Here is a 26,555-nt window from a genome sequence, read left to right on the forward strand (position 1 = left end):
TTGGAGGTATTTACCAAGCATAAAGTCCAGCATCTTATTGTCCTGGTAAGTTCAATGGTTTCTTGGTGAGACCATCTCTGGTCTGAAGGTAGAGCCGGCAGAGTATCATTCCGATCAGTTAAAAGTGCCAACGTAATATTTCCAACCATTTACAACATTGTGACATTAATTGACATGGTATTGATTAACCAATATGTTAATAGGAAAATGCAGGTTCTCAACCACAACCTGTGACTTCTTCATAGACATTTCAGTTTTGGTTTACATTTGACCGTATTCTATACACCTTAAAATGGCTTAGATTGCTGTTCAGCTGTCTCATGCCTATTTTAATTTTAGTCTTTAGCAGTTTATAGCATTGAAGCATGATTTCGCTGAACCTGGCTGCTTTTCGGGTGGTCTAACTCCATCAGGAGCGCTCCAGAAACCCCTCAAAACAAACAAACAAACAAAACTAGAATAGACAGAGAACAACAAGGAAAGCTTAGAACCAGACAGGAAACGGTCAGCGGGGATGCACTTATACCTCACTGGGTGGGACACAAAAATTAGTTACTCCTCACTGGGGTATGGAAGATTTCTCTGCACACCCCTCCTAAACATGCTCACCTAAACTGTTGAGGAATGATCTTTCATTCTCTGGTTCATGCCCTAAATGGCTGAAATGGCCAGAGCTGAGCCTGTTGAAGCCAGCAGCATCATCCAGGTCTTCCATGCAGGTGCAGAGGCCCAAGCATCTGGGCCATCCTCTGCTGTTTTCCCAGCTGGGACACAAACCAGTGCCCATATGGGATGATGGAACTGCAAGTGCAGGCTTAATGCACTGTGCCTTGGTGCTGGCCGTAGAGGTTCCATTTTATAGGGAACTGTCATTCAGTTGCCTGTTGGAAGCCGCAGCCAGGGATCAGCTGTGGGGAGCACACACCAGTCACGCTCTGGAAGTGTTTTGTAGCTGAAAGAGGTGATGATGTCAGGTGTCTTCAGGTTTTGCCTGGATGTCAGTCACCTGAATGTAGGGGACACTCGTGACAGTGCAGCTGTGATTACAGAAGATGCTTATCAAAGGGGGTGTGACACGTGCTTGAATGTTTTCCTTGCCAGGTGTTCTACAGCACGGAGTGGCTGGAGAGGCACTGTCTGGGCCGGGGCCTGTGATGCAGGGAGGCAGGCAGCTGCAGAGCGGTGCACAGAGCGTGTCATGTCTCTGTCCACAGGGAGGGGGGGCTGGGAGTCGCAGACTGTGGTTTGGAAGATACCGGAGCATAGGGTCTCAGGGACATCGAAGATGCCTGCGTGTCTGGAAGAGGAGGCTGCTCTCTGAGGTAGGAGAGGAATGGCTTTGAGGCTTTGGGGGACTGACAGAGTCTTTGAGCTGTAGAATTCTGCCCACCTTCTCCTCACTTGTCAGAGCCAGTGTGGGGTATAACAGAGGTCCCAGGAAAGCTCCGGGTTGGGGATGGCAGACTCCTATGGGAGTGTCTACCCCAAGGGGCTTCCATACCCTGTCTGCTTTCTCACTTGAAGGCTGCAGAGCCCTTAGTTTTTGTCCCTTCTTGGAATCAGAAATTTCTCTTTCCTTTCTCTAGGATTTCTTCCCTCCATTGATGTGATCCTGTGGTTAAGGACGTCTCAGCCTGGAGGCCACCCGCTCACCAAACTCTGGCTTTTTATTCCTGGCTTGTTTTATTTTACGTAGTAATATATAGGCTTAGTATTTGCTGATGGGAAGGATTTTATTGACTGCTTAAAGGCCAAAGACGCAAAAACAAAAAAGTGAGGGAGATTTATCTATCATTTATGATTACCTATTATCTACTATGTATCGATTGTGTGTTTCTCCTTTATTTGTTGTCTGTAATCCATTATCTGTTTTCTACCAATTATCTGTAACTGTTGATTGCTAATCATCTATGTTTCGTTTTTTAAGGATTTATTTATTTTTATTTGAAAGATTTTACAGAGAGAGGAGTATAGATGGAGAGAGGTATTCCCTCTGCTGGTTCACTCCCCAGCTGGCTGCAATGGCCAGAGCTGAGCTGAGCTGAAGCCAGGAGCCTCCTCTGGGTCTTCTAAGTGGATGCATAAGTCCCAAGGCTTTGGGCTATCCTCTGCTGCTTTTCCAGGCTCATAATCAAAGTCAAAGCAAAGACTGTCCCTGGAAAGAGGTATAAGTTGCTGGCAGCAGTGGTTGCGTTTGGGAAGAGTGAGTGGGGAACAGAAATTGGCAGATCTATTTTTTTGTGCTGCTGGATTTCTTCTTTATTTTCTATATTTATTTATGTATTAAAATTTATTTTTATTTCAAAGCAGGTTTACACAGAGAAGGAGAGACAGAGAGAGAGACCTTCCATCTGCCGGTCACTCCTGATATAGCTGCAGTGGCCAGAGCTGGGATGGATGGCTCCAATCTAGGAGCAAAGAGCTTCTTCTGTGTCCCCAATGAGGGTGCAGGGCCCAGTGACTTGGGCCATCCTCTGCTGCCTCCCAGGCCACCACAGGGAGCTGGATTGGAAGTGGAGCAGCTGGGCTTGAACTGGTACCCAAGTAGGATGCTAACACCACAAGCTGAGGCTTAGCCTGATATGCCACAGCACCAGCCCCTGTTTGTTTAGTCATTTAATTTTTGAAAGACAAATTTACAAAAAGATAAATAGAGACAGATCTTGCATCCACTGATTCACTAACCAAATGACTGTAACAGCTTGAGCTGGGCTGATCCAAAGCCAGGAACCTGGAGGTTTTTCCAGGTCTCCCACATGAGTGGCACAGACCCACAGACTTGGACCATCTTTTGCTGCTTTCCCAGGCATATTAGCAGGAAGTTGGATGGGAACTGGAGCAACTGGGACTTGAACCAATGACCATAGGAGATGCTGGCACTACAGGCAGAGGCTTAAACTATGATGCCAAGGCACTGGCTCGAGATATCCTTGATCTGTGAGAAACAGGGAGAGCTGTGATTGACATGTGTTATATCAGATTCTTAGGTCAGAATCCTAGTCCACTGGACTTGACACTGTGACTGTATTTGGAGATCGGGTCTTTGCAGAGATGAAGTTAAGATGAGGTCATTGGGGTGGCCCTTACCCAGTGTGGTTGTGTGTCTATGTAAAGGAGAACTTCAGATACAAGGGCATATCTACAAGGAACACGTTGTGGGCCACCTGCAGTCCTGCAACCAGAAGCCATGGAACCTGCAGCAGGTGGGAGGGAGGCTCAGAATGGATTCTCCCATACTTCAGAGAGAAAGCGCTGCTGACAGCTCCAATTTGAACTTGTGGCCTGCAGAACTGAGAGACAATCCATTTCTGTTGTTTAAGTGACTCCATTCTGCGTACATTAGGAAGGACCTGAGTGGAGAAGGGAAAATGGGTGTCTGGGGGTACATTAGGAAGGGGACCAGCCTTTGGAGTGGATCATTGGCAAACTCTAGTCTCCAGGGATGGCTGCTCCAGGCCCAATCGTGGGTGTGCCCCCAAGGAGCTGCCTCTAGGGCCCTGCCCAGGACTTGTCCTGCTGTGCAGCTTAACTCTGGGGTAGTTTGAGGCAGAAGAGTGGCCAGGTTTGGGTGGCAGTGGTGGTGAACGGCTGCTGCCTGGAGAGGCAGAGCTGATGGGAGGTCCCCACTCCCTGGATATGCAGTACCAGTCCAGCAAGCAGCCCAAGGCATGGGGGGTGTGGCACCCAAGAAGGACCCTCCAGCCTCACTAAGACTTTTCTCCTTGTGCACTTACATTTATTTGGTCCTCCTCCAAGGAATCTGTTTTGCTGAGGGCTTTCCCCAGGAAACAGACCCAGGGTGGCACAGGTATCCCCTTCCTCTCCTAAGCTGGGAGGGAGGGGTTGGGGGTGGGCTCCCTCCTCTAATGACCCCAGGGCCAGTTGTGCTTGAGACAACTCTCCGCCAAATGTTCTACTGGTTTTCCCAGGGTGCATTTTGTTGGCCAGACCCAGAGCTGTTGGATGCTCAGGACCTGCCAATGAGCATGCTGAGCCAGGATCCTTGCTCTTTCAGGTGGTAGAGCCCCAACCCCTCTACCTTCAGGCATAGATTGGCTTTTTAGGTTCAGCATCCGCTGATCTCACGGGTCAATGGCTTATCCTGTGTGATGTTTTCTTCTGCAAGACTTTTTTTTTAAATAAAAAATTACACTAAGATTAGTTACTCCTCACTAGGGTATTGAAGATTTCTCTGCACACCCCTCCTAAAACTGTTCTGCACCTAAATTGTTGACACATGTCATGTTAGAGTTATAAGCCAGTTTAGACTACCCGAAAAACGGCCAGGTTCAGCAAAATCATGCTTCAGCACTATAAACTGCTAAATACTAAAATGAAAATAGACAGGAGACAGCTGAATAGTAATCTATAGCCATTTTAAGGCGTATAGAACCTGGTTGTATATAAACTAAAATTGAAAAGTCAATGAAGAAGTCACAGGATGTGGTTAAGAACTTGCATTTTTTTTTAACATACTGGTTACTCAATAACATGTCAATTAATTCCATAACATTATAAATCGATGCTGATGTTATGTTGGGGCTTTTAATTGATTGGGACGATACTATGCCGGCTCTACCTTCAGACCAGAGATGGTCTCCCCAAGAAACTGTTAAACTTATCTGGACAATAAGATGTTGGACTTTATGCTTGGTATATGCTTGCAATGAAAAAATCTCAACTGAACTTGAACTGTGGTAATGCAACAAGGTGGAGGAATCCACCATGGGGGAGGGCTTTGGGAGGGGTGGGGGGAATCCCAGTACCTATAAAACTATGTCACATAATGCAATGTAATTAATAAAAATAATTATTTTTATTGAAAAGGCAGATATACAGAGAGGAGAGACAGAAAGATCTTCTACCTGCTGGTTTACTCTCCAAGTGGTCCCAATGGCTGGAGCTGAGCTGATCCAAAGCCAGGAGCCAGGAGCTTCTTCTGGATCTTCCATGCAGATGCAGGGTCCCAAGGCTTTGGGCTGTCCTTGACTGCTTTTCCAGACCACAAGCGGGAGCTGGATGAGAAGCAGGGCCACCGGGATTAGAACCGGTAGTAGCTGAGGGTGTGGAGACCAGTGTTAGCATGGTGGGTTGAGTAGCTGCTTGTGACGGTATGCTGTATTGGGGTGCTGGTTAGAGTCTCAGGTGCTTATGTGTCTGGGAGAGATGTTCTAAGTGCCTGGGCCCCTGCCACACTTGGGGGAGATGCAGCTGGAGTTGCTGGCACTTGGTAGCAGCATAGCCTTATGTACAACATAGCGGGATGATCAGGCTCAGCATTAGATGGAGATCAAAGCCCACCACATTTACTGAACTATGCCACCCTGAAGAAGTTCTTTGACCTCTCTTTGGCCTTATTTTCATCTTCCAAATGAATACAGCACTGCGTTCAACTTCGGATGCTGGGAAGGTTCAATGAGAGCATAAGTGGGACACGTAGTACATGCCTGACTTGTCACGAGCACTTGGATGTGATATACTGCTACTGGCTTATTTTGGGATGCAAGCTTCTTTAAAGCTTAATCCTCAAAGTTAAGTGTGAAGCACAACATTCCAGCAAGGTTTTGTAAGCATCTTAGGACCAGGTGGAATTTCTTGAAGATGAAAGTTTACATCTGAGTATGTTAAGAACGCACTGAGGAAACAGTCTAGTGGTAGACTAGTGGCTAAAGTCCTAGCCTTGCACATGCTGGGATGCTATATGGGTGTTGGTTTGTGTCCAGGCTGCTCTACTTCCCATCCCACTCCCTGATTGTGGCCTGTAGAGGATGGTCGAAAACCTTGGGACCCTGCATCTATGTGGGAGACCCAGAGGAAGCTCCTGGCTCCTGGCTTCAGATCAGCTTAGCTCAGTTCCAACCATTGCAGCCACTTGGGAAATGAACTAGCAGATGGAAGATCTTTCTTTCTGTTTCTCCTTCTCTCTGTAAATCTGACTAATAGAAATAAATATATTTTAAAAAATCATTGTTTCCACACTAATATAATTTTTTCCTCTGTATCTGGGTTCAGGGGAGAAACAAAGGGAGAAGCCCCACCCAGCCTCCCACCCATCCCAGGTCCCCGATGTGAGGCACGTTCTGAGGGTCCTGCTCAAGCAGTTTTGATAGTTCAGCGGTTATGAATTACTGCCGAATCTCGCTGTTCCAATTGCGATGAAATCTACTCAGAGTCCACTGGCTGACATAGTCTCTTCATGGTTGGGGTTCTGAGGTCAGCAGTTCAGTTGGAGGGATCTCCAAAGACTTTTAGAAGAACAGGAAGCATGTTTATGTGAGCTGATGAGATTTCGAGAACCTAAGCTGGATGAGTTGCAATGAGACAGGTTGCGTTAAGACCTTGGCTGGGGACCAGCATAATTAATAGGTGTCTTTTTAAAAAATAGGCATGTTTAAAATAATTCTTTTTATTTGAAAGAGCTATATATAGAGAGTGCTATCTTCCATTCTCTGTTTCACTCCCCAAATGACTATAATCACTAGGCTTGAGTCAGGCTGAGCCAAAGATCCAGGAACTTCTCCCAGGTCTCCTGTGTGGTTGTTAGGAGCCCAAGCATTTGAGTTTTTTCCCACTGCTTGTCCCAGGCCATCGGCAGGGAGCTGGATTGGAAGTGGAGAGGCTGGGATTTGAACTGGGGTCCACACAGGATGCCTGTGTTTTAGGTGGCAGCTTTACCTGCTGTGCCACAGCACTAGCCCCAGTTGGCACTTCCTGGTGCCCCTCTCTTTCCCTAAAAGACGTGCTCTTACAGCTCACCACTGGCAGGTAGCAGCAATTCTTGGAGGTTGGAGGGAGGTACCAATTATTGGTCTTTGGAGTACAGTGCTTGGGACCCCTGTGGTGCACAGTGGTTTAAGCTGCTTGCAACCTGTGATGCCAGCATCACCTATAAATTCTGGTTTGAGCCCCAACTGCTGTTTCTGATCCAGCTCTGGCTAATGCATCTGGGAAAGCAGACTAAGATGGCCCGAGTATTTGGGCCCCTGATAGCATGTAGGAGACCAGGTTGGAGTTCCTGCTTTCCCTGGCAGAGATCTGGTCATTGTAGCCATTTGGGGAGTGAACCAGCAGATGGTAGATATTTCTCTCTGCTTCTCCCTCTCTCACTCTGCCTCAAATAAATAAGATCTTTAATGAGTGCAGCACTCTTGTCTGTGGAGGGCTGTGATTCCTTTCAGGCTGTAAGTTGCATACCTAAGCCTGGTGTATCTGTGCCTTTTGGCTGGTCTGTGACCACATGCTACCCAGCAGCCTCCCAACTCTGGTTTGTCACCTACAGAGGTGTGGGACACTGGGTCTATGTTGTGGCTCAGAACACCCCAGGTACAGGAGGTGGGCCCAGGCCTTGGAGAGAGCCACTTCCTGAGAGAAGGGGCAGGGGTGGGAGAGGAGGAAACTGGGGGATTTCACAAGGAGGGCTCTGTCCCTGCCTGTGGTTAAGGCTGCATAATATAGAGATAGGGAGTGTTGGGGTAAGTAAAGGGTAGGGGTGGGAGTGGAGGACAGTGGGGTGCACTGATTTGAAGGGAGTTGGTCATAACTGTGGAGTTGCCTCTGCGATCATATGAAGAGGTAGCCCTTTAAGAGGCAACTAGGGACCCAGCATTGAGGTCAGCACCACCTGTGACAGTGGCATCTCATGGCACCAATTTGAAACCTGGATGAAGCCCCTGACTTTGCCCTGGCCCAGTCCTGGCTGCTGCAGCCATCTGGAGGAGTAAACCAGTGAATGGAAGATTGATTCATATTCTCTATCTCTGTAATTTTGCCTTTTAAATAAATACACAAATCTTTAAAACAAAACAGAGAAAACATGTAGCAGTTCCCTCCCTCCCTCCCTCCCTCCCTCCCTTCCTTCCTTCCTTCCTTCCTTCCTTCCTTCCTTCCTTCCTTCCTTCCGGAGTTACTTATTTAATTTAAAGGCGGAGTGAGAGAGAGATTGAGAAGGATCTTTCATCTGCTGATTCCCCAAATGGTTATGAAAGAAGGGACTGGGTCAGGCTAAGCCTGGAGCCTGGAACTCTGTCTGGGTCTCCAATATGAATAGCAAGGGCCAAGCGCTTGGTCCACCCTCTGCTGCCTTCTCGGGTACACTAGCAGGGAGCTGGATCAGCAGTAGAGCAGCTGGGACTCGAACCAGTGCTCTGATATGGGATGCTGGCATCACAGGACCCTGTATACCTTACTGTGTACCACAGTGCAGGCTCCTCTTTGGTCCTTCCTGCAGTTGAGACCTTTTGGGTCTTGTGTTTGCTTGTTTCCACAGTCCCTTCCTGTTCTACCATGCCCTCCAACCCTGGCTTATTCCTTACAAACCAGCTCTTTTTGTCCCTTATCTCTTGGTCAATCCCTATTTTAAGGGTACTAGCAGTTCTTTGGGTGTGATCGCAGTGGGGGCTGCTGTGGGCAAGGCTGTTTTTCCTTTTCCCTTTGGATGCCCTGCGGTGGTTATTATTATTATTTAGCTGCCCTGGAGCACTTGCCTGGTCTGCAAACTTACAAGGGACCTCTACTCCTGTTTCTCAGGTGATCTTTGCTTTGAACCAGACCCTGCTGCAGCAAGAAAGCATGCGAGCTGGCAGTCTGCAGATCCCCTACACGACGGAGGATCTCATCGAACACTATAACTGCGGAGACCTCAGTTCGGTCATCTTCAGTCATGGCAGCTCCCAGGTGAGTACACTCCTCAGGCAACCACCGCCCATGCCTGTGCTGTTACAGTATTGTGTAAGAACAAAGACTGCCCTACCACCTCCTGCTTCCTCACCACCACAGCCACCGCAACCTTGGCATCCTGTGTGCAAAGGATTGGGGTCACAAAGGGCTCTAAAAATAAAATTGAGATAGATTGAGATATCATTAGATGAGGTGCCACAGCTAACAAAGGCATTATTTGAGAACCTTTTAGGGTTACTGCCAGGGTAACGCTGGGCTCCCAGGCAGAGGGTGAAGCTGCAAAGGACTCGGCAGCTGGGGGCAGAACCACCAGCTTTCAGAGAGAACAAGGGATGTGAGTCAGCCCAGCAGACTTAGGTCAGGACACTTGGAGAAATGATGGAGCTAGACTTTCCCTGTAGCTTCCAGTGGCTTCTAGGGGCAGATGAGCCTCTTGGAGTGTTTGTGGAGTTCTTGCAGGGGTGGTGCATGAGGGTCAAGGATGCTGCTGGCATTTGCAATATGAGCCATTCCATGCTGCAGGATTACAGGAGGAGTGTGGATCTGCCAGCGGGCTGAAGGTGTGCTGGTAGCATCAAGAGGAAGGCAGTGGCTGGTAAGCCTGACAGGAGGAGGGAGGGACAAGAGAGCAGTCAGGTTTCTCTCAGCAGGCTTCCCAGAGGAAGCACCTTGGCACCTCTCCATCCTCCCCATACTGAGGGTGCGTGGAAGGGGAAGAGTGCCATCCTCTTGCCCCTTCCCAGAATGAGGGTCCACCTTTGTGAGGATGCTGGAGGAGACAAGGGAGCTGGAGTGTGGGAGATCGCCCCTGGATCTCTGCATGATATCCGGTGGCCATTACCCATGGCTTACCTGCTAGCCATGAGTATTATACATGACCTATGATATGATTGGAGGGTCTAAAAGGATAGATGTAGCTTCTAGCCAGTTGCAGTGCCATTTTTGGGTAAGAGGACTGTTGAGAGAGGTCCCCCTTTCTTAGCCTATTTAAGCTTGTGCTTGCATTACAATAAGAGGACATGCTCGGAGGGACTGGAACCTTGGCTGACCTAGAGGCGGCTGGCCGCCCCCCAGGGCTCAGGGCGGCCCTGGGGGAGCGGCCCAACCAGGCCGGACCCGAGAACCAGGACTCAGCATGCCAAGACCACCGCCGCAAGGCAGTGAGGGGGTCCCCGGCTATTTCCCAGGCCCAAGTGCTACCGCTTCCCCCACCCCCGGGGTAAGCCCGCCAGGTGGGAACCTCCAGACCCGGGCTAGAGGGCTAGCTCCACCCCTCGGCCATAGGCTAGAGGTGGGGCGAGTGGGGGAGGGACTGGAACCTTGGCTGACCTAGAGGCGGCTGGCCGCCCCCCAGGGCTCAGGGCGGCCCTGGGGGAGCGGCCCAACCAGGCCGGACCCGAGAACCAGGACTCAGCATGCCAAGACCACCGCCGCAAGGCAGTGAGGGGGTCCCTGGCTTCGGGCGGCCAGTGCACCAAATGGTGCCAGGCTCTGCCTGCTGGCCGCCCAGCGGCGAGCTATGGAGTTTTATGATCAGAAAAAGCTGCCCATTGACACTCTTGAATAAGACAGCCTTTGTGTCGGTCAGAGATGAATTTCTGGTGATTCCCAGCAATAGTAAACATAAACACTAGGGCAAGAGTGGGACTGAGACATGAAGGTTTGAATGAGATTACCCATAAGAACTATTAGAAGCAGATTGAATTACCAACCAAACCAAGACCCAGGAGCTCGAGTGTCCTAGTAGGGAAATAATGGACATCTTCCTCCTAGGTAACTACCCCTCTGATGAACACGAAACCAAGATAGGGGTGGGATTGCTAAATGAAGTTCATATACCAGTATTTATCTGGGATGGGTAGAAGGCTGGTCAGGTCGAGTTTGGCTTCAAAATGCATCAACAATTTCCAGAGTTTAATGAGAGGCTGGACAGACTGAACAAGACTGCGGTAATGTTTTTATGTCAGTCTGATTGCTCCCAAACAATCTCTTTCCACTAGAATTCATCATGTGCTCATGAAGCAGACGATGGCATCATTTTTCCCAAAAGACTTCTGTGTTTCCTTTTAATTAAGCATGTATAGGTTACTCAGAGGCGCATTATTTTATTAGGGTGCTATACTCTGTTGTTGATGTTGTTGTGGTGGTGGTAATTGATGTCGCTGTCATGAAATGAAGTCAATCCAGAAAACAGTAATATTGTTTCAACCCCAAACAGCCTGTGTCTCATGCAACAGGACGTTGTGAGGTGGCCAATGAACCAACAATCGATATGAGTCAGATTGCTTATGATCTGCATCAAGAATTGTAAGACCTAATAAACTTGTAAGGCCCTATGATACTTGGAAATGGGAGGGAGGGCAGAGAGATCTTACATCACCCCAGTAGGTGTGAGGAAGACGGGGGAAGTATAACCCATCAGGATCATAACAGGTAACTCATAGACAGCAGACTGGAGTCAGCATTAGACAATAGCAAAACTACAAAGACATGTGGAGGGAATCAGGAGCAATCCTAACAACCTCTTAACAGGAGGTCATACGCATAGAGCAGGAGGGGACCCCAGAGTGGAGCAGGGGGACAGGAGGAGGCTTGTATCCCAACCCTCAGGACTCCCAAAGCCTCACCAAGGACTATCAGTACGACCACCGAGGACTACATCCCTACCGCCAAGGAGACTACGGGGGAAAAGGAGTGCCTTCAGAGGCCAAGAACTCTGAGGTCACCCATTCCCATTTGGACCTACAATGTGGGATGGAAGAAGCCCAATTCCTCCTTTGAAGGATCCAGGGTCATCGGAACGACAACCAGGATCCCTGAGCGGTCCGCAGAAACAGAAGAACAGTAAACTTCCATCGGAACTAGGGAGAGGAGCTTTCTCTGGCCCTTGCCTGCTTCCAACTTTGGGTCCCCACCCTCTTTTGTAAGGACCATCAGGATTGCTCCAGAAACCCCTCACAACAAACAAACATGAACAAACAAATTAGAATAGATAGACAGAGAACAACTAGGAAAGTTTAGAAACAGACAGGAAGCGGCCAGCTGGGATGCACTTATAACTCACTGGGTGGTACACAAAGATCAGTTACTCCTCTCTGGGGTGTTGAGGATTTCTCTGCACACCCCTCCCAAAACCGTTCACCTAAACTGTTGACATTTGTCCTGTTAAAGTTATAGAGTTAGACTACCCGAAAAACAACCAGGTTCAGCAAAATCATGCTTCAATGCTATAAAATGCTAAATACTAACATAGAAATAGACAAGAGACAGCTGAATAGCAATATATAGCCATTCTAAGGTATATAGAACATGGTTAAATATAAACCAAAATTGAAATGTCCATGAGGAAGTCACAGGTTGTGGCCGAGAACATGCGTTTCTCTAGTAACATATTGGTTAATCAATACCATGTCAATTAATGCCATAATGTTGTAAATGGTTGTAAATATTATGTTGGGTTTTTTACTTGATTGGGATGATACTCTGTTGGTTCTACCTTCAGACCAGAGATGGTCTCAACAAGAAAACTTACCAAGACAATAAGATGCTGGACTTTATGATTGGTCAAAACCTCCAATGAAAGAATGTCAACTGAATTTGAACTATGGAAATGCAACAAGGTGGAGTAATCCACCGTGGGGGTGGGGGAAGGGTTTGGGGAGGGGTGGGGGGAATTCCAGTGCATAAAAACAAATGTGTCACATTATGCAATGAAATTAATAATAATAAAAAAATTGCACACACACAAAAAAAAAAAAAAAAAAAAAAAAAAAGAGGACATGCTCAACCAGATTGTCTCCGGTGGTTCTTGCGGTCGCACAACACTGTCACCTCTCCCTCTCCCTAGTGGTTTTGGGGACCTGCTGGCAGGAAAATCCCCAAGACTGGTGGGTTCAGGTGATGCTGTCCAGGTGTGCATTAGGTTTCTTAGCCTTAAAGAAATCTTTAATGGGCCAGAAGGATGATGCCAGCAGCATCAGGGAGAGGGACAGAACAAGCCGAGTTCAGCATCCACCTAGGGTATTTTGGTAATAACTGAAGTATCCAGGGATATGGAGATGGGAGTTTAGCCTAGCGGTTGACACTGGTTCCCATGTACCATGTGGGAATACTTAGATTACACACCTGTCTCTGGCTTGTGACTCTAGCTTCCTGCTAGCGCCCACCCTTGGAGGCAGCAGTTATTGTTCAAGTGCTTGGGTCCTTGTTGCCCACATGGGAAATCTGCATTAACTTTCTGCTTCCCAGCCTCAGTCTGGCCCAATCCTGGCTATTGCAGACAACTGGGGAGTGAACCATTGGGTGCTCTTTCTCTCTGCCAAATAAACATGTAAATAAATAAAAATTGAAAGCCAAGTTAAAAGATGTAGGGAGCTTTCTAGAAAATCTAGAGGGAGAAATAAAAGCAAGACAAAGCCAAGTGTGAGGAACTGGTGAATGGGGGGTACCAGAGAGAATGGTGGTGGGCATTGTTATGGGCACTCATGGGAGGGTGAGTGGGTTGAGAGTCAAGATCATTACCCGACATAGTAGCCTAGTGGCTAAAGTCCTCACCTGTGCACACACTGGGATCCTATATGGGCACCGGTTCGTACCCCGGTGGCCCCACTTTCCATCCAGCTCCCTGCGTGTAGCCTGGGAAAGCAGTTGAGGATGGCCCAAAACTTTGGAACTCTGTGCCTGCATGGGAGACCCAGAAGTTCCTGGCTCCTGTTTTGGTTCGGCTCAGCTCTGGCCATTGTGGTCACTTGGGGAGTGAATCATTGGACGGAAGATCTTCCTCTCCATCTCTCCTCCTCTCTGTAATCTGCCTTTCCAATAAAAGTAATGTAAAAAAAAGTCAAGATCAGTTGAGAGAGTGATATTTAAAGCAGTGGAAAGCCTTGGAAGACAGGAGGGCATGGGGAGGCTGTGGGGGCAGACATGTGTACAGATGCCGCACACATGTTCTCTCTTGTGGCTGCTCCCATCTGTCCTGTTCGGGGAGCCCATTATTTTGGTGTGGAGTGTGGGTAACATGCAGGGGCTGGAGGGTCAGGGAGGAGTGACGCAGGCTGGGGGTGACAGCTGGAGGTTAGAAGGTGTTGCAAAGTGACCAGGGGAGTTGTTACATGTGCATTCAGGGTTATCTGTGCAGAGGCTGGTACTGGGCAGATGCTCTGCTAAACATAAGGGGTTAGGAAGAGCTCTTGTAAGTGATATGATTTTTTACAAGGCTGTCAGTGCAAGCTAAAGGCTGCTGATTTGACTTTTCTGCTGCATTTTTTTCTGGTGAAGACTATTGATTTGAAAATGAGGGGATACCTTTAAGGAAGTAGCAAGAGACGTGTTGCTCAGGAGAGGTGCTTCCTGCAATGGCTTAAGTTGTCACTTGAGATACCTGCATACCAAAATCAAAGTGTCTGGATTTGAGTCTTTTTAAATTTTTAAAAAATTTTGAAAGATTTATTTATTTTTATTGGAAAGTCAGGTTTACAGAGGGAATGAGAGACAGAGAGGAAGTCTTGCATCTTTTGGCTCACTTCTCAAGAGGCTGCAATGGCCAGAGCTGAGCTGATCTGAAGCCGGGTCCCCTGTGTAGGTGCAGGGTCCCAAGGCTTTGGGCCGTCCTTGACTGCTTTCCCAGGCCACAAGCAGGGAGCTGGAAGGGAAATGGAGCAGCTGGGACAGAAACAGGTGCTCGTATGGGATCCTGGTGCTTGCTAGGCAAGGATTAACCCCTAGGCCTTCGCACTGGGCCCTGAATTTGAGTTGATTTCATTGTCCATTCCAGCTTAACGCTATTGTACACACTTGGAGGCAGCAGGTGCTGCCCCCATGTGGGAGACTTGGACTGAATTTTCAGATTCTGGCTTAGTCCTGGCCTGGCCATGGCTGTTAGGGGGACTGAACTAGTGGATGGGAGATCTTTCCCTGTGTCTTTCTCTGTGTTCAGTAATGGTAACATATGAAAAAACACACTTCATAAAAAAATCTGTTATTTACAACTGGAAATTGATGGTTCACTGCCGGGTGAGAGGACTTTGAGTGTCTTAAGGGGCTGCTGAAAGAGAAGCCGGCAGGGGAGGTGTGGGACTAAGGCAATGGTTAGTCTTGGAGGCAGCAGTCACTCAGGGCTGGGGTGGGGGAAAACTGTGGCCCTGCCCCTTTGCAGCCGCTGAGTTGCAAGACCACTTCAGTTGTCACAAATTGGTGGACTTGTGTCCCATTGTGGGCCCAAACACTGGAAGCAGTAAACGTCTATATCAGAATCAGGGTGTGGTGTCTGCCAGCTGAGAAAGGAACATGAAGAGAGAATTAAGAAGTGCAGAAATAATGAAAAAGTAAAAGCTTCATGGAACACATGTGTTTATGGACATGAGATGTTTTTGGCGCTAGGATCATAATTCTAAAATGTTTCATAACATGAATTTTTGGAAAAGTGCATATCAGAAAACTTGTGTTATGGTAAGATAAATTCTTCTATAAACATGTGGTGTCAGAGTCATTTAGAAGGAACAGAAATGCTGTTTTAAATAGCTTAAAAGTTCTCGCAGAGCACTCCATTTGGTGTTTTTCACCTGTGGCTGCAGATAATGATGTTATGCTCAGAAACAGGAGACTGCAAAAATAGTGTAACTGCTCCTCCCTTTAAAAAATGTATCTATTTATACATATCTAATTATTCACTTATATGAGAGACAGAGAAAGAGAGAGAGATGAATCTTCTACCCGCTGGTTCACTCCCCAAATGCATGAAGCGGCAGGGCTTCAGTCAGGCTGCAGTCAGGAGCCAGGAACTCCATCCTGGTTTCCCATGTGGGTGGCAGGAACCTAAGTACTTGAGCCATCACCTACTGCTTCCCAGGGTGCATTAGTAGGGAGCTGGATTGGAGGTGGAGCTGCCAGGACTCCATTGTGGGATGCAGGTGTCTGGAGTGGCGAGAGAATTTGATGATGGAATGACTTTGTTAACAACCATGTGGCCCTTATGTTGTTATTTTTTTCTTCTTCTCTTGACCGAGGTTCCCAATTTTATCAATGCCACGCTCCGGCCTCAGGAGCGCATCACTGCCCAGGAGATCGACAGCTACTTCCGCAGAGAGCTGATCTACAAGCGCAATGAGAGGATGGGGAAGCGGGTCATGGCCCTTTTGGAGCAGTTCCCTGACAAAGGCTTTTTCTTTGCCTTTGGAGCTGGTGAGTTGAAGGTCATTTCTGATCTGGCTCTCAGGTCTGATGGTTCTCACGGTTCTCTCACGAAGGGAGTGCGTGTTTATATGTGCGTGTGTGTGGGGAGTAGGGGATGCGGCTCAGAGCTTGTGTTAGCAGTGGAGTAAGATGAGGGGCCCTGTGCCTTCCTTGACAGGTGACACCCTGCTGTCCCACATTGTTGAAACACCGTTGGTATTTGTGATGTCACCCACAACTCTTTTCCCATGTGGGATTGGGGCATGTGAGCCAGTGGGAGGCATTTCTTTCACCTCTGCACTATTTCCAACTTATTTCTGGCACCACTCACTTCTTTTAAGCTTTATTTGTTTTTATTGGAAAGGCAGATTTCCAGAGAGGAGTGGAAGCAGAGAGAGAAGGTCTTGTATCCACTGGTTCACTCCCCAAATGGTCATAATGGCTGGGCCGATCTGATCTGAAGCTGAGCTGATCTCTCCAGTGGGTGCAGGAGACCAAGGACTTGAACCAGTCTCCTCTGCTTGCCCAACCAATTAATGAGGAGCTGGGTGGGAAGTGGAGCAGCTGGGACACAAACCAGTGCCCATATGGATGCTGGCTAGCACCTATTCACTTTTTAAACTCCCGCTGAAATTTGGCTCTCACTCTTCTGACAACTGTCACTAACCATGAGTGGCACATGTGGAAACAGAATGTGAAAATTATTTATTCATTTTTTGTGGGCATTTTCAAATCTCTTTTTGAGTATTTAATACCATTCTTTCCAACCTCAGGAAGTAACAGCAGAAAGATATAAGACCAGGCATTCTGTAGAAAAGTTTATCTCCTGGGCTAGGTTTTGTCCTTTCAGATTCTTCTACTAATTTAATAATCTTAAGTTGCCGTCTTCAGTTTCTTTATTCATAAAACAGGTGGGAGGGGTTGAAGAGAAGCTCTTCTGAGTGGAAGACTGAGGGCTTCCCAAAATCTGCTTCTCCATTAAAATAACATAAATGCTGAAAAATGGGGTCAAATTAACTGAGAGCTGACAACAGTCCTGGGAATATTTGTTTAAGAAGACTGGCTGAATTTGGAAAGCACAGTGAGGTTTGTAGCTTTCCCAACTTGTTTATGCCTTCATTCATCATTCTCTGTTCTTATGGCCCAAGCCTCATGGTAGCCTTGAGACCCAAGGGTCTCTAGTCTGTGGTAGCTGTGAAAAGCAGTTCCCAACAGACTCTAGAGGGGGCAGGATGGATCTCAAGTTCCCCCAAGGCACCACATTCATTCCCAGCACTGTCACACTGACCTCTCTGAGAGTTGGCTCAAAGTTTCATTCCCCAGCTACCTTGGTTTGATATGACTCACAGCTTTTTAGGATGCATTGTGGAAAGCTGATGGGAGGAGGTGAGAAAGGGTGAGACCATTGCTACCACCAGCTACGTAGGACATGGTAGTGGCTTTGGCCCAGACAGTTGCAGAAAGAAAGTTGAAGAAAGAAAGGCTCATCCGAGGTGCCTTTTGAAAGATGCCAATAGTACTTGCTGTCAGGTTAAGTAAAGGGGAATATTTAGCAATGCAGGCAGTCCTGGATAGTTCCAGGACCTAGGAGCTTCAGGAACCAGGTAGATGAAGGTGCCTCTTACTGAGAATGAAAGAAAGAGGATGTTCAGATTCCAGGGTATTTGCTGAGAACAATCGGTGGCAGGAGTTAGTGTCATAGCTACTTGAGATGGTGGTATCCGTTGTGGCTTACAAGGGACTGAGTAAAACACAGAGGAGGGAAATGGAAATGAGATGCTCTGTGGTAGTTTTTGAAAGCTGAGATTCTGGAAGGTTACGTACTTGTGGAGAGCTGTGCGCATGTTTCAGAAAGGCCCAAGGAAGTCATCTTTCTCCCGTCTGGCTGATCTGGAGGCGCTGGGAAAGCAGCAGAGGACAGCTAAGGCAGGGTTGTACAGTCACTGCTGCTTGTTCATTCATACAGTCTACCCCGACTACTCAGCTGGGCAGGTTTTCATGGCCACAGGTGACAAAAAACACAGATTTTACACAATTGATCCTGGAAAGTCACTGAACACGTTGTGGCAAGAAAAATAACAACAATAATCAATACTATAGCCATGGGAACCTGATTTTCAGAGATGGAGCACTGCATTATTTAAAATGCCCACCTTTTCAGTACGAATCTGGCAAGAAAGAAGCAGGGCAATGTGGCTTTTATCTAGGGAAAAAACCAATCAAAACTATCCTTGAAGAATTCCATGTAGATGTTAAAAGAACTGCAGTAAGCCATACCTAAAGGGCTGAAGACAATTTGAGAGTAATATCTCCCCAAAATATGGAATATCTGTAAAAGAGATGGAAATGATAAAATACAACCAAATAGAGATTCTGGAAAGGATAGTACCTGAAATGAAAAATTCACTAGAGCACTGAATAGTATATTTGAGCTGGCTGGAGGAATTTTCATACTAGAAGATAGGTCAGTTGAGAGAGGAAAAAGAATGGATAAAAAGGAACAGATCTACAGAGCTCTGTGGAACAGCCTCCTGTGGACCAATACAGACACATAGGAGAAGAGAGACAAAAAGAAACAGAATGAATGCTTGAATAAAAAAATGCTTGGAAATATCCAAAATTTGATGGTAAGTATCAGTCTGAAAATTCAAGGAATGAACTCTTAGTTGTAGAAAATCATTGAGATTCACACCAAGCCACATCACAGCCAAAGAAAAGAGGAAATCTTGAAAGTGCCGTAGTAAAGCAACTGGTTACATATCTGGGATCCACATAAAATTAGCAGAAGGTTTCTCAATGGAGACCAGGGAGGGGTCTCTGGTGGGAGTGGGGGCATATAAAAGTGCTGAAATAAAATAGCTGTCATAAAACATTTCCAGGGGCCAATGCTGTGGTGTAGTGCGTTAAGCTCCTATGTGCAGTGCTGACATTCTATTTCGGCTCTGGTTTGCGTTCCTGCTTCTCCACTTTGGATCCAGCTTTCTGCTAATGCACCTTGGAAAGCAGTAGAGAATGAGCTAGGTGTGTGGACCATGCATCCATGTGGGGAGACCTGGAAGGCGCTCCTGACTTTGGCTTGGACCATCCGTAGGTGTTGTGGCCATTTGGGGATGGAAGACTGCCTGTCCTCCTCTCTCTGCCACCCTCCTACTCTCTCCCTCCCTTGCTTTCTTCCTCCTACCCTCCTTTTCTCCTTCCCTCTTTGTAACTGCCTTTCAAATAAGCAACAATAAATCTTAAATAAAAGATAAACTATTAAAAATTTTCACATTCAGCAAAAAGTATAGTTCAAAAATGAAGAAATCAAGATACTTATAGATAAATAGAAATGGAGAGAATTTTTCATTGGCACCTGTTTTTCAAGAAACAATGAATCCTTTAGGCTGAAATTAAAGGCCACTACACAGTAACTCAAATCCACAGGAAATAAGACCATTAGTAGGCAATTAGGTAAACATGAAAGACAGTGTACATATATTTCTGATTATAACTTTTCTTACCTCTCTGAATTATATAATTATATCATGCAGTAATCATAAAATTTATAACATATACAGTTGCAATCTGTAGAAACAGAAAAAGACAAGAAGCTGCTTTTTATAGCAATGTTGTATGCTTTTTTTTAAAGATTTATTCATTTTTTTTATTACAGCCAGATATACACAGAGGAGGAGAGACAGAGAGGAAGATCTTCCGTCCAATGATTCACTCCCCAAGTGAGCCGCAACGGGCCGATGCACGCCGATCTGAAGCCGGGAACCAGGAACCTCTTCCGGGTCTCCCACGCGGGTGCAGTGTCCCAAAGCCTTGGGCCGTCCTCAACTGCTTTCCCAGGCCACAAGCAGGGAGCTGGATGGGAAGTGGAGCTGCCGGGATTAGAACCGGTGCCCATATGGGATCCCGGGGCTTTCAAGGTGAGGACTTTAGCCGCTAGGCCACGCTGCCGGGCCCTGTTTTATGCTTTTAAGACAGTATTAATTTAAAATTTTGAAATTGCTAATTGTAATCCTCAGGCAAACACTAAGACTGTAACTAAAAAGATAACCCTGAAAAATGACAAGGAACTTAAAATGCTGCACTAAAAAATACCTAACATTTGGCTCAGCGCGGTAGCCTAAAGTCCTCACCTGACATGTGCTGGTTCATGTCCCAGCTGCTCTGTTTCCCTCCCAGCTCCCTGCTTGTGGCCTGGGAAAGCAGTGGAGGACAGACCTAAAGCCTTGGGACCCTGCACCCATGTAGGAGACCTGGAGGAAGCTCCTAGCTTCAGTCGGCTAGCTCTGGCCAATGCGGCCACTTGGGGAGTGAACCAGCAGACAGAAGATCTTTCTCTGTCTGTTCTTCTCTCAGTATTTATGCCTTTCCAATAAAAATAAATACATCCTAAAAAAAAAAAAAAAAAAGAAAATACCTAATGTTAAAAAGCGCAGTAGTAGAGAGGTGGAAGAACCTAAGAGAAACAGCGGGGCCTGGTGCTGTGGTGCCGCCTGCAGTGGTAGCATCCTGCATCCGAACACTGCTTTGAGCCCCAGCTGCTCTGCTTCCCATCTAGAATGGGACTGAGGAAGCAGTGGAAAATGGTGCAAACACGTGGGCCACTGCCACGCACGTGAGACCCAGAGGGCGTTCCTGGCTCCTTCCTGACTTTAGCCCATCCCAGACATTTGGGGAGTGAGCCAACAGATGGAAGATCTCCTCCTTCCCCCTTTTCCTCTGCTTTTCAAATAATGAAATAAATCTTTAAAAGGAAAGAAAATAGCAAAGTTCTGTATCAGTGAGGACATTAAACACAAGTGCAAATAGAAACATAAATAATCAGAAAACAGCAGAACAGAAACGAAATAATCCATCTAGCTGGACCTTTTATATGTCCTTGAGGAATTCAGTTTGGATTCAGACACAAATAGATTGAAATAGAAAGGATGGAAATTACAGCCCTTGAAAATAGTAACAAAAACAAAGTTGGGGTGTCTGTTTTAACATCAGACAGACAAGGATGACTTTAAACAAAAGTTTCTTCATTGCCAAAGGGAAAGGAGGACTTTTTTTTTTTAGTGAAAAAAGGGTCAGTTTTATCAGGAGATACATCCTGTGTTCACCTAGTAACGGAGCTGCTGATATACAAATTAAGACAAGACAGAACTGAAAAGAGATGGACCTTTAAGGGGGCAGATTTTATTTTCTTTAAAATTTTAGAAATGTCTTTTATTTGAAAGGCTGCATAGACAGGTGTATATATAGAGAGAACTCCCATCCGCTGTTTTCAATCTTCACAGTAGTTAGGACTGCAGCAGGCTGAAGCCAGAGTTGTGGGACCAAGCCCCTGCGCCATCATCTGCCTTCTGGGGGCCCCTCGCCAGGAGCTGGAATCAGAATTAGGGCCTGGACTTCAAGCCAGCCATTCCATATGGCAGGCAGGCTTCCCAAGTGGTGTCTTCACTGCTGAGCCAGATACCCATGAATTGAATTCTGAATGTTCCACGAGTCTTACATACCCTCAATAAATCACACTGTGTATATTTCTTTGACGTATTGGTGGGTCCTAATATTTGTTTGAGTTTTGCATCTGGGTTCACGGGAGATATTAGTTTGTGACTTTGCTTTCATGTGCTCTCTCCGTTTGGTCTTAGTCTTGGTCTTAGTAGTAATACTAGCCTTACAGAATGAAAAGTGGTATCATTTTTAAAAAGACCTTATTTGAGGGGCTGGCACCTGTGGCTCTGGCATACCCTATGGGCACCGCTTTGAGTTCCAGTCACTCTACCTCTGGTTCAGCCTCCTGCTAATGTGCTTGGGAAAGTAGTGGAGAATGGCCCAAGTGAGAGTCCTAGAAAAAGCTCCTGGTTCCTAGCTTTGGACCGGCCCAGCTCTGGCTGCTGCAGCCATTTGGAGAAGTGAACCAGTGGGTGGAAGATCTTTGTTTCTCCTTCTTTCTCTGTAACTGTTTTTCAAATAAAAATAAAATAAATCTTTAAAAAAGACACTATTTGAAGGGCAGAACAACGAAGAAAAATTTGCATCCTGAAAATTGTTATGCTTGGTTTTCAGTTCAACTTTCTTTTGGTATTTCTTCTTTTTTGTCTTGTGTATTATTTGCAAATGTGCTGCTTGAGCTTATTTTTTGGCTCCTGGTTGGCGTATCAGTGGTCATGGCCCCCTATCTCCAACCCTCATGCCCACCCCAGATTACAGCTGTGTCCCTATAGTGGCATTTGTTTCCAGTTTAGAGTCTGGTCTGGACTGGGGCAGGGGTAGGGATAGAGCAGGATGGGAACACATTTGCTAAACTTGGCCATCTGGGGTGGGGGACAGAGGTTGTCAAGACACATCAGAGAGTGCCACCCCTCCCCCTGGTGCCCGAACATCTTATGTGTGCCCCTGCTGATGTCGGATGGCTCCTGCCTGGGGCTTTCCAAATGGGTGGTGGCTCCACAGGGCTCTACTTCCCACTAGGCGATGTACCTGGGAGGTCCCTGACTGTGGCTCCTGAGACTGCCACAAGCTTGTCGTAATGCAGAGACCTCTAAGAAGGGCAGATCTAGGGGCGGGATTGGGGCGCAGCACGTTGGCTCAACTGACTAATCCTCCACCTCCAAGTGCAGATATCTCATATGGGTGCCAGTTCGTGTCCCAGCTACTCCACTTTACATCCAGTTCTCTGCTTGTGGCCTGGGAAGGCAATGGGGGGATGGCCTTGGGACTTTGTGCCCATGTGGGAGACCAGGAATAAGTTTCTGGCCCCTGGTTTTGTGTCAGCTCAGCTCTGGCTGCTGTGGTCATTTGGGGAGTGAGCCGGCAGATGTAAGATCTTTCTCTCTGTGTCTCCTCTTCTCTGTAAATCTGCCTTTCCAATAAAAATAAATTTTCTTTATAAAAAGATCTATTAAATGTGATCAATGAGTAGAGCATTTTAAAAAGACGTATTTATTTATTTAGTTATTTTTTTAAAGAAGGGCAGGTCCCCAGTCTGGCTGCCTTTGACTTTGCTGGAAGGTGTTGTTCATGTTGTGGCTGCTCCTTCAGTTCCTCTGGCCTACCTGCTCCCTACGGAACACGTTGACACATGGTTGGGAAAACCCTCATTTTCCTCCCCAGACCTGTGGCTGTCCGCATCCTTAGGGTTCTGCTCACGCACCAGTTCCCCCAGGAAGCTTACCAGGTTCAGAGCTTTATGTCCAGGCTGTCTCCTTGGCTGTGTGACTCCAGGCAACTTGCCTCAGCCGTGTCCTGGTGTCCTTCCTGGCCTGGGAAAGGACACGGGGCCTGTCCTGCGATGTCCAGAAGGGGACAGGCTGGCTAGGGTAATTCCTTGGTTGCATGGGGCACATCTGCTGGCTGAGACCTGCGTGGGTCTGACAGTCTTCTCCCCGCAGGTCATTTCCTGGGCAACCACAGCGTGCTGGATGTTTTGCGGCGTGAAGGCTATGAGGTAGAACACGCCCCTGCTGGACGACCCCTCAACAAGTAACCTTTCAGAGCTTCTGTCTGCTGGGCAAGCAAGTGGCTAGGGGAGCTGAGATCCCTGAGGGATGCCTGGGCCTGGGGTGGGCTTGGCCAGCCTCGTCCCTGTGTGGGCGATGTGATTGCCTGGGTGGGCACTCGGGGTTGCAGAGGGCATGCTGCGTTTTTGCCTGGCAGTGTTGGGGTAGAAAGGAAGGTGAAGGGAATGGTTCCCTGAGGCTGTGGGGACCCCATAGTTCCCAGGGTGGGTGATTAGCCGTAACCCTCTGTGCCTTCTGACCTTGGGTTTAGAAGGCAGACTGATAGAATTGGGTGATCACCGTGGTAGAAGGGCAGGGGCTTGGAGGTGTGCAGGCTGCCTTTTTGAGCCCTCAGGGGTACCGGTGGGGGCAAGGAGGCAAGCATGGTGGAGCCTTTGCTCTGTCAGCACCCTTTCCTCCCCACTCCATCTGTTTGCTTTTTCAGTTTGCTGCAGAAGCGCACGGTGCCCCCGCTGGCCCTTCTGTAAAGAACTCGGAGCTGCCCATCCTCCCTTGGCCTCCCATTTAATTTTCTACCTCATGTCTAGTTCTGGAGGACACAGAGGGTCCGTCACTTCCCCTGCCAAATGGCTACATACGGCAGGAAGTCTTGGGCTTCAGGTGCTGGTGGCTAGAGCCCACAGTCCAGGTCTCCCAAGGCCCCTCTCAGTGGTTTCCAGGTGGTTGCCTCTGGTTGCCTGCCAAAGCTGTCTGCACTTTTGGGCCCCCGTGGTTCCTTCTTAGAAGGGTGTTGGTTGTATTGGACTAGGACTCATCCTACCAGCCTCATTTGCAATATGTCATTTCCTTAAAGCCTTGGCTCCCAGTACAGTCATATTCAACATAGCAATTTTTTTTTTCAACATAGCAATTTGGGGTGGGACATAATTCAACCCCAAAGTTCGCCTGCATTCTTCTCATTGCAACTCTTTCCCAATGTGTGAGCACTAGCGCCCCCTCCTGGCCAAACCCTTGGCTGTAGGGAGAGAGCTCCATGTGGCAGGTGCCTGCTCTTCTCTGATGCAGGGTGCCACTGTAGCCATCCTGCCTGTCCACCAACCACCCCAGGTACTCTGGGTGGAGGACTTGCCTCCTTCTCAGGAGATCTCAGCTTCTCTCTCTGCCCCTCCCTCCATAGGCTCCCACCTGGCCGTCCCAGGAGCCCTGGTTGTCTGTAAGGCACATCCTGAATGCATCCTGGGCTCACTTGTCTAACACCCCCCTTTCCCCTCCTCCTCTATATTCCATGTGTCAGTCCCAGCAGCTCCTCACACAACCATTTCTAGGTTACGGAAGTCCTGCCCTGGGGCTTCCCAGCATCAGCAGGTATGTTCTGCTCCATCCCAGGGGCAGTGCCCAGCCCAGGCCTTTCTTGCTTGCTCATTCATCATCCTCCTGTGGGACTAACTGTTCAAGCTCTCCTCACTCTAACCTCCTGCAGCTTCCTGACTGTGTTTTTTCAAAGCCTTCACACTGAACTCCTGGTCCCCAGACTCACCCCTTCTGGGCACAGATTTGCTGCTGGCTCCAGTGAGCCCTCTGTCCTTGCCATGCCTCCCTCCTGCACTCAAACCAGTGCCCTGTCTGCCTGCCCTTCCTCCTCTACCAGGGAACACCCTGCCCTCCCTGGATCCGCTCTGCTGCTGGCCCAGTCTCCCCACCTCCCTCTCCCTTCTGGTCTCCTTCAGTCCTGGAGGGAGGCCCTCTGCCCCTGGCTCGCTATGGCAGTGCTGTGAGTCTGTCCTCCTGCATGGGACTGTGTGCACCCAGAGAGACAGACCGACTTGAGGCCTTCCCAGCCCCTGGACCCAGGTCGATGGGGCTGGTACTTGCACGTTGTCCCTGGGATGCTGGAGAGGACCGGTCTGGTACCTGTGGGTTTGTCAGTTTTGTTGTATGAGCATGGTACATACCTGTTGTAAGTGTTGTGGTGAGTAGTGTGGTGTACTTGTGTTTAATAAGCATGGGGCTTGTCTAGATGGCACATATACTGCATGGTATGTATGTGTGGGGCATGTTGCATGTATATAATGTATATTAGGTGTGCTGTATATGTATGATACATGTGTGAGGGATATGTGGGGTGGAGGGACTTATGTGTATATAACACATGTGTATGTGGTGGTGGATATATGTCTGATGTGTGTGCATGGCATATTATGTGCAGTGTGTGTGTGAGAGAGAAGTATGTATCTGTGGTGTGTGGGTGTGTGTTGTTTCCAGGCTTCCTAATTCTTCCTCTTACCCTGATGCCTGCCCCAGAGGTGAGGGGAAGGAAATCAGGAAATTCAGATGTCTGCTGAGGGCTGTGGACCAGTGTGCTTCCCAATCGTGGCTGGTCACCCTGCCCACGGGAAACCGAGAGCCCTAACTGATGGGTTGTTGGCTTGATATGGACGCTGAGTGAACCCTCTGAAGCAGCCCGTGGGATGCGTGTCTTGCACCCATTTCTGATGGAGGACTGTGAAAGGTCATGCAGCAGCCAGAGCTGTACACAACTCGGATCCCTCCCCCTCCATGTCATCTTTCCAACCTCTCTCTCTCAAACTTAGAGAGAAAGAGAGATTGATTGATTGCTGGTTCACTTTCCAAGTGACCACCAGGAGCCAGGAGCTCTTTCTGGGTCTCCCTCGCAGGTGCAGGTTCCTCAAGCTTTGGGCTGTCCTCGACTGCCTTCCCCAGCCATTAGCAGGGAGCTAGAAGGAAAGTGGAGCAGCTGGATCACAAACCGGTGCCCATATGGGATCCCAGCGCCACAAGTTGAGGATTAGCCTGATTCACACTGCACTTGTCCTCTTTCCATCCTCTTTGTCCTCAGTTGTTTATGCTGTTGCCTTTGCAGCTGCGTTCACTCGTTGCCCCCCAGCCAAGTTTTCTCTCCCAGGATGTGGTGGTCCAGGAACAAATAGGACATTTCGCTGCATCCAGTGCTGCAGTCTGAGTTCACATAGCGTATGAGCCCAAGGAATCCGGGCTGTTTTAGAGCCCTCTCTTTCTTCCAGAAACTCAGAACAAGAATCTAATTTTCAAAATGGGGTCCCCAGAAGCACTCATGCAGGTGCAATGCTTTGGGTGTGGTTGCCTTTCAAAGCTTTGTGTGCTGGAAGCTCAATCCTCAGTGTGGTGATGTCCAGAGGTGGTAACACCTTTAAGGGGTGGGGCCTAGAGAGGGTAATGAGGTCATGGGGGCATCGACCTTGGAAGAGAGGAATGCATCACTCCTGTTGG

The 26,555-nt window shown here is 47.9% G+C and overlaps 1 protein-coding gene across 5 annotated transcripts in view; it reads left to right on the forward strand.

The window, feature by feature from the left end:
- The window catches only part of TRABD2A (TraB domain containing 2A), a 71,279-nt gene that overhangs the window by 39,465 nt on the left and 5,259 nt on the right, over positions 1-26,555 (forward strand). For 3 of the 5 annotated variants that reach the window (XM_058667691.1, XM_058667689.1, XM_058667690.1), the window contains 3 exons: positions 8,527-8,673; positions 15,681-15,855; positions 23,220-23,310. In XM_058667691.1, coding sequence (XP_058523674.1) covers positions 8,527-8,673; positions 15,681-15,855; positions 23,220-23,310 — 413 coding nt within the window. The remainder of the gene's footprint in view (positions 1-8,526; positions 8,674-15,680; positions 15,856-23,219; positions 23,311-26,555) is intronic. The other 2 variants (XM_058667692.1, XM_058667694.1) reach the window with 1 other exon arrangement.

The sequence above is a fragment of the Ochotona princeps genome, chromosome 8 (assembly GCF_030435755.1).
Source record: "Ochotona princeps isolate mOchPri1 chromosome 8, mOchPri1.hap1, whole genome shotgun sequence".
Classification (NCBI taxonomy): domain Eukaryota; kingdom Metazoa; phylum Chordata; class Mammalia; order Lagomorpha; family Ochotonidae; genus Ochotona; species Ochotona princeps.